General features: G+C 49.2%; 1 protein-coding gene across 5 annotated transcripts in view; it reads right to left on the bottom strand.

The window, feature by feature from the left end:
• The window catches only part of slc4a2 (solute carrier family 4 member 2), a 203,860-nt gene that overhangs the window by 53,756 nt on the left and 132,830 nt on the right, over nt 1-17,274 (bottom strand). For all 5 annotated transcript variants that reach the window (XM_033020207.1, XM_033020211.1, XM_033020208.1 and 2 more), the window contains one exon: nt 1,432-1,597. In XM_033020207.1, coding sequence (XP_032876098.1) covers nt 1,432-1,597 — 166 coding nt within the window. The remainder of the gene's footprint in view (nt 1-1,431; nt 1,598-17,274) is intronic.

Raw genomic sequence — 17,274 nt, 5'->3', positions numbered from 1 at the left:
TCAGCATTGTAGTGCATCAGTTCCAGAGACAAAGTCCAATGTCTGCAATGGGGTAGAGGTGAATCGGACGGTATCCTGGCTCATAGAAAGATCGTTCAGATGTCTGATAACAGAGGGGAAGCAGCTGTTCCTGAGTCTGTGCTTTCAAGCTTCTGTACCTTCTGCTGGACGAGAGCGGGGAGAAGAAAGCACCAGGGTGGGGATACGTCTTTGATGATGTTGGCTGCTGTGATTTTACTGAGAGGTAAAGCAGCCTTTAGAGTCATAGGGCAGCAGAGAATGAAGAGGACAGGCAATGAGAGCAGTCAGGGCTGTGATTCCCTGCAGCCCATTTGACAGACAGATCGCTCTCACAAGTGGCAACGGGAAAATGATCAGTCAAACTGCTTTAGGGATGCTGGCTGAAGGAAAATATTGGACCGTGGTGGTGGTCACTCAACTGGACAACGGCAACGACATCAGATCTACAGAGAAGTCACAGAGCCAAGCAACTGTACAGCATGGAAACAGGCCCTTCAACCAAGGTGGTATTCTGGGATAGTCTCATTTGCCATCATTTGGCCCGTATCTCGGCTTTGCTATCCATATTGATTCAAATGTCTTGTAAAAGTCATAATTGTATCCGCTTCTATACCCTCCTCTGGCTGCTCGTTCCAGATATGGTCTACCCTTGTGGTGAAAAAGTTGCTCCTGAAGTCCCTCTTAAATCTCTCATCTCTCACCTTAAGCCTGTGCCCTCTAGTAGTGGAAAAAAACTTTAAAAATGGTGCCAAAGCCTGGCGGCTCTTGTATCTTGTCTCAGTGGAATATTTCTATAAACATAATACTTAATCTAATATTGTGCTTATGTGCAGTAATACTTTACTGAACTGTGTGCAAAAGAAGAATTTCACTGTGCCTCGGTGTGTGTGACAATACATAACCGTTGAACCACTGTACTTGAGTTTAACTTGACTAGATACCTGTATGGTGTATCTGGTGTGTTAGGAGAGCATGTATAACAAAGCTTTTCACTGTATATGTGACAATAGTAAACTTAAACCTGACACAAACTTTGTGTTATGCTCAATTACTCCCTGCTGTTTGGTGACAAGCCGATGCAAACTAGGTTGCTATTGAGAAACACTCTGCTGGACGAACTCCATGGGTAGAGCAGTATCCGTAGGGGAGAGGAACGGTCAATGTTTTGTGCCAAAAGCCTGCGTCAGGACTGAGAGCGGGGTGGAGAGATAGCCGGTATAACGAGCTGTGGGGAAGGGTGAGACGGGCCAGTGGGTAATTGGTACAGCCGGGAGGGGTGGAGTGGTGCAGGAGGGTGAGAGGAGGAAGTCTCCCGATGCCACCATCCCCGGTCTGGCCCGGGATGTGTGGGATTCAGAGGGACCTGGTCAGCGGAGGCAGCATTTAGAGGGGTAGCAGAAACACACTCACACTCGAAGTCTGCCTCGTCGAAGGTGCGCCGGACTTCATCCACACACCGACTGGACGCATCGTGGAGCAGGTCGTCGAACCGCTCAACGCCCCAGGTCTTGTTCAGATCCTCCTCCTCCTCATCTTCAATCCTGAGGGGCCCCACGGGCAGCGCGCCCTGCTCGCTCTGTGGAAGAACATAAACATCCATCAGTCCCCGCTCCGCACGGCCTGGGGCAACCTGCCCATAGTGCAGACGCTAGCCGGTCTGGTGTGGAGATGGCAGCTGGCCCGGACTGGAGGCGGCAGCTGGCCCGGATTGGAGATGGCTGACCCTGGCTGGGCTGATCAGAGTTAAATCATCATGAACATCTGTCCACTGGCATCACCAGATCAGTGCTAACCAACATAATCAAAGACCATTTTCACCCCAATCATTTCCTCTTCTCCCATCTCCCATTGGGCAGAAGTCAAGAGAGTTAAGTATATGAACTAAAACTGGAACAATGAAATCCTTACTTGTAGCATCATAACAGGTCTGCAAACACTGTCCTCGTAGATAACATAATAAACAAAAAAAAAGTTGAATTAATTAAAATATACCCAATATTAGTGCAAACAAAAGTCTCTATAGCAACCAAGACAACCAAGTTCGTAGATCAACAGTGTTGGGAAGAAGTTGTTGCTGAACCTGGAGGTCAGAGTTTTTAGGATCCTGTACTTTCTTCCCGATGGCAGGAGTGAAATGAAAGCGTGGCTGTGGTCTTTGAAGATGCATGCTGCCTTTTTGAGATTGGGGAGGTCAGTGCCCGTGATGGACCCTGAAAGGACGTATCACCAGATTCAGGAACAGCTTCTTCCCCGCTGTTACCAGACTGCTGAACACTCCTACCATAACCTAGGATGTAGTCTCAATCTTCCAACCTACCTCAATGGGACTGTCATACGAGGAAAGGGACTGTCATACGAGGAAAGATTGAAAAGACTAGGCTTGCATTCACTGGAGTTTAGAAGGATGAGGGGGATCTTATAGAAACATATAAAATTATAAAAGGACTGGACAAGCTAGATGCAGGAAAAATGTTCCCAATGTTGGGCGAGTCCAGAACCAGGGGCCACAGTCTTAGAACAAAGGGGAGGTCATTTAAGACTGAGGTGAGAAAAACCTTTTTCACCCAGAGAGTTGTGAATTTATGGAATTCCCTGCCACGGAGGGCAGTGGAGGCCAAATCACTGGATGGATTTAAGAGAGAGTTAGATAGAGCTCTAGGGGCTAGTGGAGTCAAGGGATATGGGGAGAGGCAGGCACGGGTTATTGATAGGGGACGATCAGCCAGGATCACAATGAATGGCGGTGCTGGCTCGAAGGGCCGAATGTCCTCCTCCTGCACCTATTTTCTATGTTTCTATCTTTCTATGTTTCTAATGCGAACCTTGCACTTTTTCTCTGTAACTGTAATAAAATTATGCTGCAACACTATATTCTGTACTCTGATAATTTTCTCCTTGCTGCAGCGGTAGAATTGCTGCCTTACAGAGCCAGAGACCTGGGTTCGATGCTGACTACGAGTGCTGTCTGTATGAAGTGTGTACTTTCTCCCCGTGACTGCGTGGGTTTTCCCCAGGGTCTCTGGTGTCCTTCCACACTCCAAAGACGTATAGGTTTGTTGGTTATATGGCTTGGTAAATATTGTAAATTGTCCCTAGTGTGTGTAGGATAGTGTTACGTGCGGGGAACGCTGGTCGGTGCGGACTCGGTGGGCCGAAGAGCCTGTTTGCACGCTGTATCTCTAATCTAAACACTACCTGTTGCACTAGTGTATGTAGACACATGGAACTGCATATGCTGGTTAACAAAAAAAAAGACACAAAGTGTTGTAGTAACTCCGCGGGTCAGGCAGCATCTCTGGAGAACTTGGATAGGTGATCTCCAGGTTCAAGAACAGCTTCTTCCCAACGGGTTCTTGAATACTGCACAACACTAGCCTCAGCAAATGGATTAGTGCTTGGTTGCACTACAGACCGTTTTTGCACTGATATGGTCTAAATATCTGGTATTACTGATGATTAACTTATTGTATTGTTGATTATTATATATTTATCTGTATTAATGGGCCCGTTAAGCTGCAGTAAGCAAGAATTTCATTGTCTTGTAGGTGGTACATGTGACAATTAAACACTGTTGACTAATCACCATTCTGAAGTGAAGTGAAGGGACTGAAATGAGGGGACTCGGCAGACTGTGACCTGCAGGAGAAAGCCGCCGAGCCGGCCCCCTGTTCGTCCTCCGAAGACCACAGACTGGGAGGACAGAGCTGGTGACGACGATGGATGTAACGGGTGAGGAGCAAGGCCAGGAGGAGAGGAGAGCGAACTAGGTCTGGCCCACCGCGCCCTCAAGGACAGCTGCGGGAGGCGCCCCCAGAGAACAAAGGTGGACGGGCGAAGTGAGGGACATTGGTTCGCTAAATGATCCACACGTCCAAGGAAGGTGACTGCTGGAGGCCCACAACAGCCTGGGGCTTGCCTAGATCGGACACCGCTCATAACAACTAGAGCACGGACTGGATAATGAAAACGCCGCCAAAACATGGTGCCTCTTGCATGCGGGATCGGTAAACTATTTCTGTACAGTTTGCTAATCGAGGACGTGGTTAGGTAAGGCAATATTGTAAGAAAATAATTTCACTGTGTAGTTGCATATGTGACAATAAAACCACCAGTGGACCATTGAAGGCTGACAATTCCCCGCGTCTGATAGCTTCCATCCCAGGGACCTGACCATCAGAGGTAGCGACAGTAGCTGGCACAATGCTGGCATCCATCGATAAGCATGACCTAGCCCGTCGTTTAGAAAGTTAATGAGGCTCAGAGTAGATGCAGGGAAAACACAGGCCTATCTGTACTTTTACAAGGTCCTTGATAAGGTGGTTACACAAATAGGGGCTGCGGATAACATGAGCAGAGACGAGATTGGTTGAAGGACAAAAGAAGGGCAGGAACTAGAATAAGTCAGCAGATTTTACAGTCAGACAGCAGTGGAGGTCAAACTGGGTGTACAGTTTGTAAATCGCACTTTGGACGATGAGAGCGGCGAACTTCAACTGGAAAGGGGGTTGGAGTACCAATACAACAAGGTCTTGTGAAGTCTAACAGGGCTTTGAAATACTTTGTGCAGATTTAGTCAGCAGAACAACTGGTTGCATCCTGGTAGGGCAACTCAAAAACGCAGGAAAAAAGGAGATTACTGAGAGTGGTGGACACTGCCCGGTCCATCACTGGTACTGACCTCCCCACCATCGAAGGGATCTACAGCAGGTGCTATCTCATGGAGAAAGCCAAGATCATCAATGGACCACACCATCCTGGCCAAGCTCTCATCTCGCTGCTACCATCAGGAAGGTGGTACAGGAGCCTGAAAACCGTGACCTCCAGCTTGAAGAATAGCTTCATAGACCAACCGTCAGGCTCTTGAGCTACACAACACTAATCTCAGCGACTCTGATCTTTTATGGACTGTGTTTGGATTTAATTTGGATTTGCACTATTATGATTACCTGCTATTGAAATTATTAATTTATTATATCGGTTATATTGATCTGTGTGTTATTGCGTTTATGGGCCTGTAAAGCTGCAGCACATAAGAATTTCACTGGTCTGTTGTCGGTACATTTGATAATTAAACACACTCGATCCTTCACCAGGAGGGCTGCACTTGCCTTGGGTCACACTCCCAGCGATTCACAAAATGATTTCAGGGATGAAGGGTTGGTCAATGGCCATTTAAGATCGTTAAAACTCACTGCTTAGACAATGGTGGGTGGTGAATCAGTGGCATTCATTGTCACAGAAAGTTGCGAAGGCCAAGTCAGTGGATATTTTCATGGCAGAGATAGATAGATTTTTAATCAGCACAGGTGTCGGGGGGCTGTGGGGAGAAGGCAGGAGAATGGGGTTGAGAGGGAGAGATAGGTCAGCCATGATTGAATGGTGGAGTAGACTTGATGGGCCGAATAGACTGATTCTGCTCCTATCACTTGTGAACATTAAAATGTGAAGTGGTCTCACTGGGGTAAAAGAGATTCCAATATTTGGCACAGAGATTGCTTCATCAATTTGTGGTGTTTAAGAGAATTTGGGATGGCCAAATGGATATGCAGGGTATGGAGGGACATGGTTCGTGTGTGCAGGCAGAATCATGGAACTGTAGAGCTTCGGCCCACATTGTCCTTGCCGACCAGGTTGGCATACTGGGCTACTCCCATTGCCTGCATTTGATCCATATCCCTCTAATCCCTTCCTATCCACATATCTGCCCAATTGTCATAAGATCACAAGGAATAGCAGGAGAATTAGGACATTCGACCCATCTAGTCTACTCCGCCATTCAATCACGGCTGATCTATCTCTCGCTCCAAATCCCATTCTCATGGCTCCTCCTCGAAACCTCCGACACCTGTACTAATCAAGAATCTATCCAGCTCCGCCTTAAAAACATCCACTGACTTGGCCTCCACAGCCTTCTGTGGCAAAGAATTCCACAGATTCACCACCCTCTGACTAAAGACATTTCTCCTCATCTCCTTCCTAAAAGAATGTCCTATTGACCTCCAGTCCTAGACTCTTCCACTAGTGAAAACATCCTCTCCACCTCCACTCTATCCAAGCCTTTCACTATTCTGTATGTTTCAATGAGTTCCCCCTCATTCTTCTAAACTCCAGCGAGTACAGGCCCAAAGTCTTTTAGAAGTCGTAATTGTAACTACTTTCATAGCTCCTTCTCATAGCTCGTTCCAGATCCGGATTACCCCGAGTGAAAAGGTTGCCCCCGAGGTCCCTCTTAAATCTCTCCCCTCTCACCTTAAGCCTGTGCCCTCTATATTTAGAATCCTCTACTTTGGGAATAAGACTGCGAGCGTTCACTTTATCCATGCCCCTCATGATCTTGTACACCACAATAAGGTCAGCCCACTATGCTGCAAAGATAAAAACTCACAGTATATCTTAGCATTTACCTTGGCCTCATGTTATTGCACAGGCATTGTGGACCGAAGGTCCTGTTCCTGTGCTGTATTATTCCATGTTCTAAACTAGAGTTCAATAAACAATGGGGCTGCTCGGTGGCGCAGCGGTAGAGTTGCTGCCTTTCAGCGCCAGAGGCCCGGGTTTGATCCTGACTATGTGTGCTGTCTGTATGGAGTTTGTACGTTCTCCCCGTTACTTTTTCCGGGTGCTGGCGTTTACTCCCACATCCTAAAGGCGAACAGGTTTTCAGTCTGAAGAAGGGTTTTGGCCCGAAACGTTACCTATTTCCTTCGCTCCATAGATGCTGCTGCACCCGCTGAGTTTCTCCAGCATTTTTGTGTACCCCCAGGTTTTTAGCTTGATTGGCTTTGGTAAAGATTGTAAATTGTCCCCAGTGTGTAGGATAGTGCTAGTGTACGGGGATCGCTGGTTGGTGCGGACTCGGTGGGCTGAAGGGCCTGTTTCCGCGCTGTATCTCTAAAAATTGTATTTATTTTTTTTAAAGGCAGAATATGAGCGTCATTGAGTTGTGGCAGGGAGGTGAACAAATAGCAGGAACTCTCTCGGTTGAATGGTGTCTAGTGTGGAGTCAGGGTGCTGATACCTGCTGCGTACAAACAAGCAAGTCCATGCCCTGATCTCCCCCACTGGTTATCTTTGCCATCACCTGTGGATTCTATAACTCGCCTCAGGTTGATCTGCAGCTTGAGATACAATCAGTTTAACCTCGACTATCTGCCGCGGTCTGTTTACAAAACAAGGCAACGAGTGGGGAGGTGGTGGGAAATGTCCTTTCTGTGACGGCTGCTCCTCTCAAACTTTATTCCTCTTCAACCTCCCCCCCCCCCCCCCCACCACTGGTGCCCGTCCCACCCTCTCATCAGCAGCTCATCCATTGCCCCACACAACAGACAGTGACGTTACAACAAGGGCTTGCAACCTGCGCCCTCAGCGGGCGAGGGAACGGGTGAATCTGAGACGGCTGGAGCGATGAACCTCCCAGTGACAATCGGCAATAGAACACCCCGTCAGAGGGACAGCCCACCGTGCAACAGGCGGCCGGGGGGTGGGGTCAGGCCCTTCGGCCCACAATGTGCATGTCGAACATGGTGCCAAATTAAACTAATCTCCTCTGTCTGCACAAGATCCATATCCCTCCATTCCCTGCATGTCCATGTGCCTATCTCAAATCCTCTTAAATGCCTCTATCATATCTGCCTCCACCACCCTTGGCAGCGCGTTCCAGACAACCACCGCCCTCTGTGCAAAATTACTAGCCCTGCACATCTTTAAACTTTGCTCCTCTCACCTTAAAGCTGCGCCCTCTTGTCTTTTGACATTTCTACCCTGGGAAAAGGTTCTGGCTATCTCTGGCTCTTATAATTCTATATACTTCTACTAGGTCTCCCCTCAACCCCCAGCAGTCCAGAGAAAGTCCAGGCATCATCTGATGAACCCCTTCTATACCCTGCACAAAGCCTTCTTCACATGCTTCCAGTAACGGGGCGACCAGAACTGCCTGCAACATTCCAAATGTGGCCTGACCGAAGTCCTATCAAACTTCCTGACTCTTATACTCAATGCCCGATTGTCGTCGAGGTCACAATAATAATGTCGTAGAGGTCACAATAACAATGCTGGCTCCTCAGGACCTAGATGAGGAGACATTTGTTCATTCAACTATTGGTTCATAGTTGGAATGGTCTTCTAGGAGTGTAGTGGAGATTCAGGCAGAGTACATTCAAGGCAGATTTTGGGAGGAATAGACTTCGGAGTTTGAGGGGGAGGAGTTAGTCGTGGGAAATTGCGATGAGGCAGGTTCAGGTTTATTATTGTCACGTTTAGCGAGGTCAGTGAATAGATAGCTTGGTTATGCACGCTATCCAATTAGATTATTTATTACCATACATTAATACAATCAAGTCAAACTCAAGTACAATGGGTAGCGCAAAGGGGAAGATACAGAGTGCTGCATATAGTTCTCAGCATTGTAGTGCATCAGTTCCAGAGACAAAGTCCAATGTCCGCAATGGGGAAGAGGCGAATTGCACAGTACCCTGCCTTATGGAAGGACTGTTCAGAAGCCTGCCAACAGAAGGGAAGAAACTTTTCCTGAGTCTGGAGGTGCCACTTTAAAGTTTCTGTACCTTCTGCCGGACAGGAATGGGGAAAAGGAGGAATGACCAGGGTGGGTCAAGCCATTGATTATAGAATGATACAGTGTGGAAACAGGCCCTTCGGCACAATGCCCACACCGGCCAACATGTCCGAGCTACACTAGTCCCACCTGCCTGCGTTTGGTCTATATCCCTCCAAACCTGTCCTATCAATGTACCTGTCTAACTGTACTTTAAACGTTGGGATAGTCCCAGCCTCAACTACCTCATCTGGCAGCTTGCTCCATACACCCACCATCCTTTGTGTGAAAAAGTTACCCCTCAGATCCCTATTAAATCTTTCCCCCTTCACCTTGAACCTATGTCCTCTGGTTCTAGATTCCCCTACTCTGGGCAAAAGACTCAGTGCATCTACCCGATCTATTCCTCTCATGATTTTGTACACCTCCACGCCCTCATCCTCCTGCGCTCCAAGGAATATCCTACTCAACCTCCCCCTATAGCTCCCACCCTCTAGTCCTGGTAACATCCTCATAAATCTTCTCTGAACCCTTTCAAACTTGATAATATCTTTCCTATAACATGCTGCCCAGAACTGAACACAATATTCTATACAACTGCAACATGACCTCTCAACTTTTATACTCAATACTCTGACTGATGAAGGTCAATGTTCCAAAAGCCTTTTTGACCACCTTATCTACCTGCGACGCGACCCACAAGCAACCATGCACCTGAACTCCTAGATCCCTCTGCTCTACAACACTACACAGAGGCCTATCATTCACTGTGTAGGTCCTGCTCATCTTAGATGTCCCAAAATGCAACACCTCGCACTTCTATGTATTCAATTCCTTCAACCATTCCTCAGCCCACCTGGCCAATCGATCCAGATCCTGCTGTGTTCTTTCACAACCATCTTCACAATCTGCAAAACCAGCCACTTGTGCATCTTTATGTCAGCTGGTGTGGGCTGACTGAGTGATGGAGCAGCCATTAGAGTGATAGAGCTATACAGCATGGAAACAAACTGGTCAGCCACTTCAGGCTACCCCACGACACAAGGGGCAAGAGTTTGATAGCCACATTGAAAAAAGATCTCCTGTGCGTTCTGTACTGCATCTTGGTGGAACCAGTCTGTTGCTGACGGTACTCCTCAGGTTGACGAGTGTGTTATGTCATGGCAGGTGTGGCGGGACGGGCAGGTGTGGCGGGACGGGCAGGTGTGCTGCGAAGGGCAGGTGTGGTGGGACGGGCAGGTGTGCTGCGAAGGGCAGGTGTGGCGGGTCGGGTAGATGTGGCGGGACGGGCCGGTGTGGCGGGAAGGGCAGGTGTGGCGGGATGGGCAGGTGTGGCGGGACGGGCAGGTGTGGCGGGACGGGCAGGTGTGGCTGGACGGGCAGGTGTGGCGGGATGGGCAGGTGTGGCGGGACGGGCAGGTGTGGCGGGACGGGCAGGTGTGGCGGGATGGGCAGGTGTGGCGGGTCGGGTAGATGTGGCGGGATGGGCAGGTGTGGCGGGATGGGCAGGTGTGGCGGGATGGGCAGGTGTGGTGGGACGGGCAGGTGTGGCGGGAAGGCAGGTGTGGTGGGACGGGCAGGTGCGGTGGGACGGGCAGGTGCGGTGGGACGGGCAGGTGTGGTGAGATGGGCAGGTGTGGCGGGATGGGCAGGTGTGCTGCTAAAGGCAGGTGTGGCGGGTCGGGTAGATGTGGCGGGCTCTGCAGATATTGCCGGGTGTGCAGCCGCACAAAGTGCACCTCATCCAAGGATCAGGAAGAGCCGGAGGAGCAAGCGCTCCACCTGGTGGCTCTGTTGAACCACTGCAGGAATAGAGAAACAATGCCCAGTTGTGGGTAGCTAATCCTCTGGGGGGGGGGGGGATGGGGCAGTATGAAGAGAAGGTGGTGACTGGGGTGGAGGGTAAAGGGCCAGGGAGAGCGGTTGGGGTAAATGAGGACGAAGGTGGGCGAAAGGGGAAGGGGAAGAAGGGGAAAGGAGAAAAATATTGGGGTGGAGGGATGGGGACGGGGGAGAGGAGTGGGGGAGAGGGGAGAGGAGTGTGGGAAGTGGGAAGGAGTGGGGGAAGGGGGCACGGAGAAGAGTGGGGGAAGGGGACGGGGAGAGGAGTGGGGGGGGGGGGAACGGTGTGGGAATGGTGTGGGGGAAGGGGATGGCAGTGGGGTGGGGGAAGAGACTTGGGGGTGGGATGGGGGGAAGGGACCAGGGGTGGGCTGGTGGCATGGGGCGAGGCTGTGGAAGGATTGGAAGAATATGATCATGGCTGATCATCCACACTCAGTACTCCGTTCCTGCCTTCTCCCCATATCCCATGACTCTGCTATCTTTAAGAGCTCTATCTAACTCTCTCTTGAAAGCATCCAGAGAATTGGCCTCCACTGCCCTCTGAGGCAGAGAATTCCACAGATTCACAACTCTCTGGGTTAAAACGTTTTGTCCTCATCTCCATTCTAAATGGCTTACCCCTTATTCTTGAACTGTGGCCCCTGATTCTGGATTCCCCCAACATCGAATACATGTTTCCTGCCTCTAACGCATCTAATCCCTTAATAATCATATATGTTTCAATTAGATTCCCTCTCATCCTTCTAAATTCCAGTATACAAGCCCAGCCGCTCCATTCTATCAACATATGACATTCCCGCCATCCCGGGAATTAACCTTGTGAACATACGTTGCACTCCCTCAATAGCAAGAAAGTCCTTCCTCAAATTTGGAGACCAAAACTGCCCACAATAGTCCAGGTGTGGTCTCACTAGGCCCCCTGTATAACTGCAGAAGGACCTCTTTGCTCCTATATTCAACTCCTCTTGTTATGAAGGCCAACAAGAGGACATGACCAGAATTAAGGGACAGAAGTTTAGGGGTAACATGAGGGGGAACTTCTTTACTCAGAGAGTGGTAGCGGTGTGGAATGAGCTTCCAGTGGAAGTGGTGGCGGCAGGTTCGTTGGTATCATTTAAGAATAAATTGGATAGGCATATGGATGAGAAGGTAATGGAGGGTTATGGTATGAGTGCAGGCAGGTGGGACTAAGGGAAAAAAATTGTTCGGCACGGACTTGTAGGGCCGAGATGGCCTGTTTCCATGCTGTAATTGTTATATGGTTGTTATATGGTTAACATGCCATTAGCTTTCTTCACTGCCTGCTGTATCTGCATCCACTCTTTTGAAGAGACCTCTCTTCACTCCGTACACAAACACCAACTCTGCATTCCCTGCTACCCCTGTGGCTCACTGAGCCTTGACTCACTGCTCTGACATCCCCCTCGGCAGTTCCTTCGAAGATCACACAGCGTGGAAACAGGCCCTTCGGCCCAACTTGCCCTTGCTGACCAACATGTCCCATCTGCACTTGTCCCAACTGCTTGCATTTGGCCCATATCCCTCTAAACCTGTCCTATCCATGTACCTGTACAAAATGGAAATATACCTAATAAACACACAATTCCACAGTTTATTCCCATGACTTTCGAAGCAATTACTGAAATCAGGCAGCCACGGTGAGATTTAAACACTCTCTGGACAAAGGCTGATTCACACTTTAGGGAAGGGAGGGGGGTCGAGGATGGAATCACACCTCATGGATTGGCAAAGAGGTTTTGGGGGGAGGGGACTGCTCTGCAGTTTAACTGTTACTTCTGGTACATGTTTATATACAGAGTCTGCAGGGCACAGAACCAGTGACTCCCACCGGAGGCCAGCACTGAGCTGTGTGACACCACACTGAGGCAGATAAAGCTCAGCGTGGGGTCAGGAACATCAGAATCATGGAATACCCTGGGCTAGGAACACGGGAATCACAGATTCCATGGATAGGACAGGTTTAGAGGGAAGACACAAAATGCTGGAGTGAGGCAGCATTCTCTGGAGAGAAGGAATGGGTGACGTTTTGGGTCGAGACCCTTCTTCAGACTGATTTCCATCTTCATTTCTTCTCTCCAGAGATGCTGCCTCACCCACTGAATTACTCCAGCATTTTGTGTCTACCTTTGATTTAAACCAGCATAGAAACATAGAAAATAGGTGCAGGAGGAGGCCATTCGGCCCTTTGTGATCATGGCTGATCGTCCCCAATCAATAACCCGTGCCTGCCTTCTCCCCATATCCCTTGACTCCACTAGACCCTAGAGCTCCATCTAACTCTCTTTTAAATCCATCCAGTGACTTGGCCTCCACTGCCCTCTGTGGCAGGGAATTCCATAAATTCACAACTCTCTGGGTGAAAACGTTTTTTCTCACCTCAGTCTTAAATGACCTCCCCTTTATTCTAAGACTGTGGCCCCTGGTTCTGGACTCACCCAACATTGGGAACATTTTTCCTGCATCTAGCTTGTCCAGTCCTTTTATAATTTTATTTGTTTCTATAAGATTGCCCCCTCATCCTTCTAAACTCCAGTGAATACAAGCCTAGTCTTTTCAATCTTTCCTCATATGACAGTCCCGCCATCCCAGGGATCAATCTCGTGAACCTACGCTGCACTGCCCCAATCACAAGGATGTCCTTCCTCAAATTAGGAGACCAAAACTGTGCACAATACTCCGGATGTGGTCTCACCAGAGCCCTGTACAACTGCAGAAGAACCTCTTTACTCCTATACTGAAATCCTCTTGTTATGAAGGCCAACATTCCATTAGCTTTATTCACTGCCTGCTGTAAGCCAACTTTCAGTGACCGGTGTACAAGGATACACAGGTCTCGCTGTACCTCCCCCTTACCTAACCGAACCCCATTGAGATAATAATCTGCCCCCTTGGTTTTGCTGCCAAAGTGGATAACCTCTGCCATCTGCAGTTCTTTCTTACACAGGTTTAGAGAGATATGGGCCAAACACAGGCAGGTGGGGCTAGTGCACATGTGACATGTGGGTCGGCGTGGGCAAGTTGGGCCGACGGGTCTTGACCCGAAACGTCACTTATTCCTTTTATCCAGAGATGCTGTCTGACTCGCTGAGTTACTCCAGCTTTTTGTGCCTATCTTCATTTTAAACCACCATCTTCAGTTCCTTCCGACACAATCATGGAATATCCTGGACCAGGAACACGTCAATCACGGAATATCCTGGACCAGGGATGTGGTAATCACGGAATATCCTGAACCATGAATCCTATTCCCAGCCTGGGATACTGGGAATCATGGAACATGACCAACTGAGCACTTTGAATGTACCAAGTCAGAATAGTGAATACCATTATCTATTTAGACTAGAGTCATAGTATTGCACAACATAGAAACAGGCCCTTCAGCCCGTAGCGTCTGCCAACCACTATGCCCGTGTATAATAATCACACTCTCCTGACATTCGTCTCGTGCCATGACGCGTGCTGGTGCATTCTGAGAGGGGAGTTGCTGCAAAATGGTGATCTGTCCATTTTGGACCTTGATTCATTTTCCAACAGCCTCGACTGTGAACGCCAGATATAGTTCTGCCCACGGAACAGTTTAAAGGGACATGGGCCAAACACCGGCATGGACAAGGTGGGCTGAAGTGCCTGCTTCTGTGATGTAGGACTCTATGACATTTTAAAAGAGCCTTGGACAGGTACATGGACAGGAAAGGTTTCGAAGGATATGGATCAAACATGGGCAAATGGGACCAGAGTAGATGGAGGATTTTGGTCAGCATGGATGAGTTTGGCCGAACGGTCTGTTTCCATTCTGTACGACTCTATGACTCTAACAGAGCAGAAAGCAATTCAATTCATGAACGGAGGAGAAATGGAGCAAATACTCGAGGCGCAGCTGTGGAGCATTCTGCCGAGCTACGGAATTCTGGAAACGCCGGAACGGGATGTACCTGTACTGTGGCCTGAGGCTGTGCCCTAGATTCACAGGGTCTGCGATGCACTATCACTCTCCACTGTGAAACAGAGAGTTCCTTGAGTCTCTCTCACACCGTAACAGCAACGCTCCCATTCCCAGGCATAGGAGCCGGAGACTGGCAGAAATAGGGAACACAGAGGGAACACAGAGGGAACACGACACTCCGACCAAGCATCCCACCGATCGCTACACTCCACCTCCCCAACATGGCTACATACCACCCATGCTGAATAAAGAAGACACTATGTACATGGGTAGGAAGCAAAAGAAATGGATAGGCTACGTTTCAGGTTGGGACCCTTCTTCAGTTGGATTGTGCCAATCATTCAGAATGGTTCTGACTGACGATCAGTGTGAAGAAGGGTCCTGACCTGAAACTTTATCTGTCCGTTCCCTCCAGAGATGCTGCTGCCTGACCCGCTGAGTTTAATTGTACTATGTACCGAAAACAGAACAACTAAAGCATAGAAACAAGGAACCACGCATGCAGGTTAATACAAAATAGGTGACAAAGTGCTGGGGTAGCTCAGTGGGTCAGGCAGCATCTCTGGAGAACATGGTTAGGTGATGTTTCGGGTCAAGACTCTGCTCCAGAACAATTAAATTCTTAACTGCAGCAGCATAACAGATCTGTGAATATAATATTCATAGATAACATAATCAACAAAATGAAACCCAATAAATTAAAACAATATTAGTGCAAAGCTAAAGCCCAAAGTCCCTTGTCCCAACAGCTTTGTGTTCTATGCACGATTCCAGCATCTGCAGTTCCTTGTATCTGCATGACACTAGGCAAGATATTGGGTGGTGCAGGTGATTGATGTGGAGCTGTGGTATCTGCTGGCCGTCCGCCTGCTCTCGGTGAGTGAGAGCGGCACTTACCTGACTCATGGTGCTGTCAGCAGGACTCTCCCACACATCCATCGGCAGTGGCCGTGGCCAGCTCACTGGGCTGGAGACAGTCGGGGCTTGGAGAGCACAAGCGATCGCTCGGGGCAATAGGCGGGTTTATCAGGCGAGGTTGCAGTGCAGAGGCCGTGCTTTGTGGGTGGTGTCACCAACGAGCGATAAGGTCCCCATTTAGTGAAGGGCGAGGGGAGGTGGGAGCACCACGGGACGTCCATTAACACGCTCCGCTCCTGACACCCACCGACACTGCTCTGCAAACATTTGCAGTTGCAGCCCTTGGCAGTGCGCAGTACCGAGTTACTTGGGCCAGGGCCAACCTGAGATAGGTTGAAGGGGACTGTCACCTTCAGCAGCCGACGGGACTGACAGGAGCGGCACACAGCGCCATGGACCCGGATTCAAATCGAACCTTGGGTTCTGTCTATGTGGAGTTTGCACGTTCTCTGTGACTGTGTGCGTTCCCTCCTGGTTTCCTCCCACATCGCAAAGACGTGCAGGTTAGTACTTTACTTTAGAGATACGGTGTGGAAACAGGCCATTCAGCCCACCAAGTCCGTACCGGTCAGCGATCACTAGCACTATTCTACACACTACAATTCGTTGAAGCCAATTAACCTACAAACCTGTACGTCTTTGGAATGTGGAAGGAAACTAGAAAACTCATATGGTCACAGGAAGAAAGTACAAACTCCACACAGACAGACAATAGACAATAGGTGCAGGAGCAGGCTATTCAGCCCTTCGAGCCAGCACCACCATTCAATGTGATCATGGCTGATCATCCCCAATCAGTACCCCGTTCCTGCCTTCGTCCCCATATCCCCTGACTCCGCTATCTTTAAGAGCCCTCTCTAGCTCTCTCTTGAATACCGGGGTCCATCGCCCTCTGAGGCAGAGAATTCCACAGCACCCGTGGTCAGGAACGAACCCGGGTCTTTGCCGCTGTAAGACTGCAACTCTACCACTGCGCCACCCCTCGGTAGGTTAATTATAAGTTGCCCCTAGTGGTGTAGGGAGTGTATGCAAAATTGGGATAACATAGAACTAGTTTAAATGTGTGATCGATGGTCGGTGTGGACTCAGTGGGCCAAAGGGCCTGTTTCCAGACTGTATCTCTAAAATAAGCAGGAAGATGTATGTCCTGGCAGACCCATTGTTTCTGCTTGTTCATGTCCCACCAAATTAATTTCCACATACCTTGACTCCATCCTATCCCTCCTGGTCCAATCCCTCCCCACCTATGTTCAAGACACCTCACACGATCTTTGTCTCTTCAATGACTTCCGTTTTCCCCCACCCTCCTCTTTACTATGGACATGCAGTCACTCTACACCTCCATCCCCCACCAGGAGGGTCTTAAAGCCCTCTGTTTCTTCCTCAACCGCAGAACTAGCCATTTTCCGCCTACTAATACTCTCCTCCGCCTAGCAGAACTGGTCCTTACCCGTAACAACTTTGTCTTCGACTTCTCTCACTTCCTCCCACTTCCTCCAAATCCAAGGCTTAGCTGTGGGCACTCTCATGGGCCCCAGCTATGCCTGCCTCTTTGTAGGAAGGTACATCGAACAATCACTGTTCCAGGCGTGCACTGGCCCTATCAACTTCACGAGTAATTTCCATCCTGCACTCAAATTCATTTGGACCATCACCGACATCTCCCTACCGTTTCTAGAACGGAGACATAGAAACATAGAAATTAGGTGCAGGAGTAGGCCATTCGGCCCTTCGAGCCTGCACCGCCATTCAATATGATCATGGCTGATCATCCAACTCAGTATCCCGTACCTGCCTTCTCTCCATACCCTCTGATCCCCTTAGCCACAAGGGCCACATCTAACTCCCTCTTAAATATAGCCAATGAACTGGCCTCGACTACCCTCTGTGGCAGAGAGTTCCAGAGATTCACCACTCTCTGTGTGAAAAAAGTTCTTCTCATCTCGGTTTTAAAGGATTTCCCCCTTATCCTTAA

This window comes from Amblyraja radiata, chromosome 4 (genome assembly GCF_010909765.2).
Source record: "Amblyraja radiata isolate CabotCenter1 chromosome 4, sAmbRad1.1.pri, whole genome shotgun sequence".
In the NCBI taxonomy this organism is placed as follows: domain Eukaryota; kingdom Metazoa; phylum Chordata; class Chondrichthyes; order Rajiformes; family Rajidae; genus Amblyraja; species Amblyraja radiata.
Note: the sequence above shows the minus strand (reverse complement) of the source record. Positions and strands in the feature narration are given on the sequence as shown.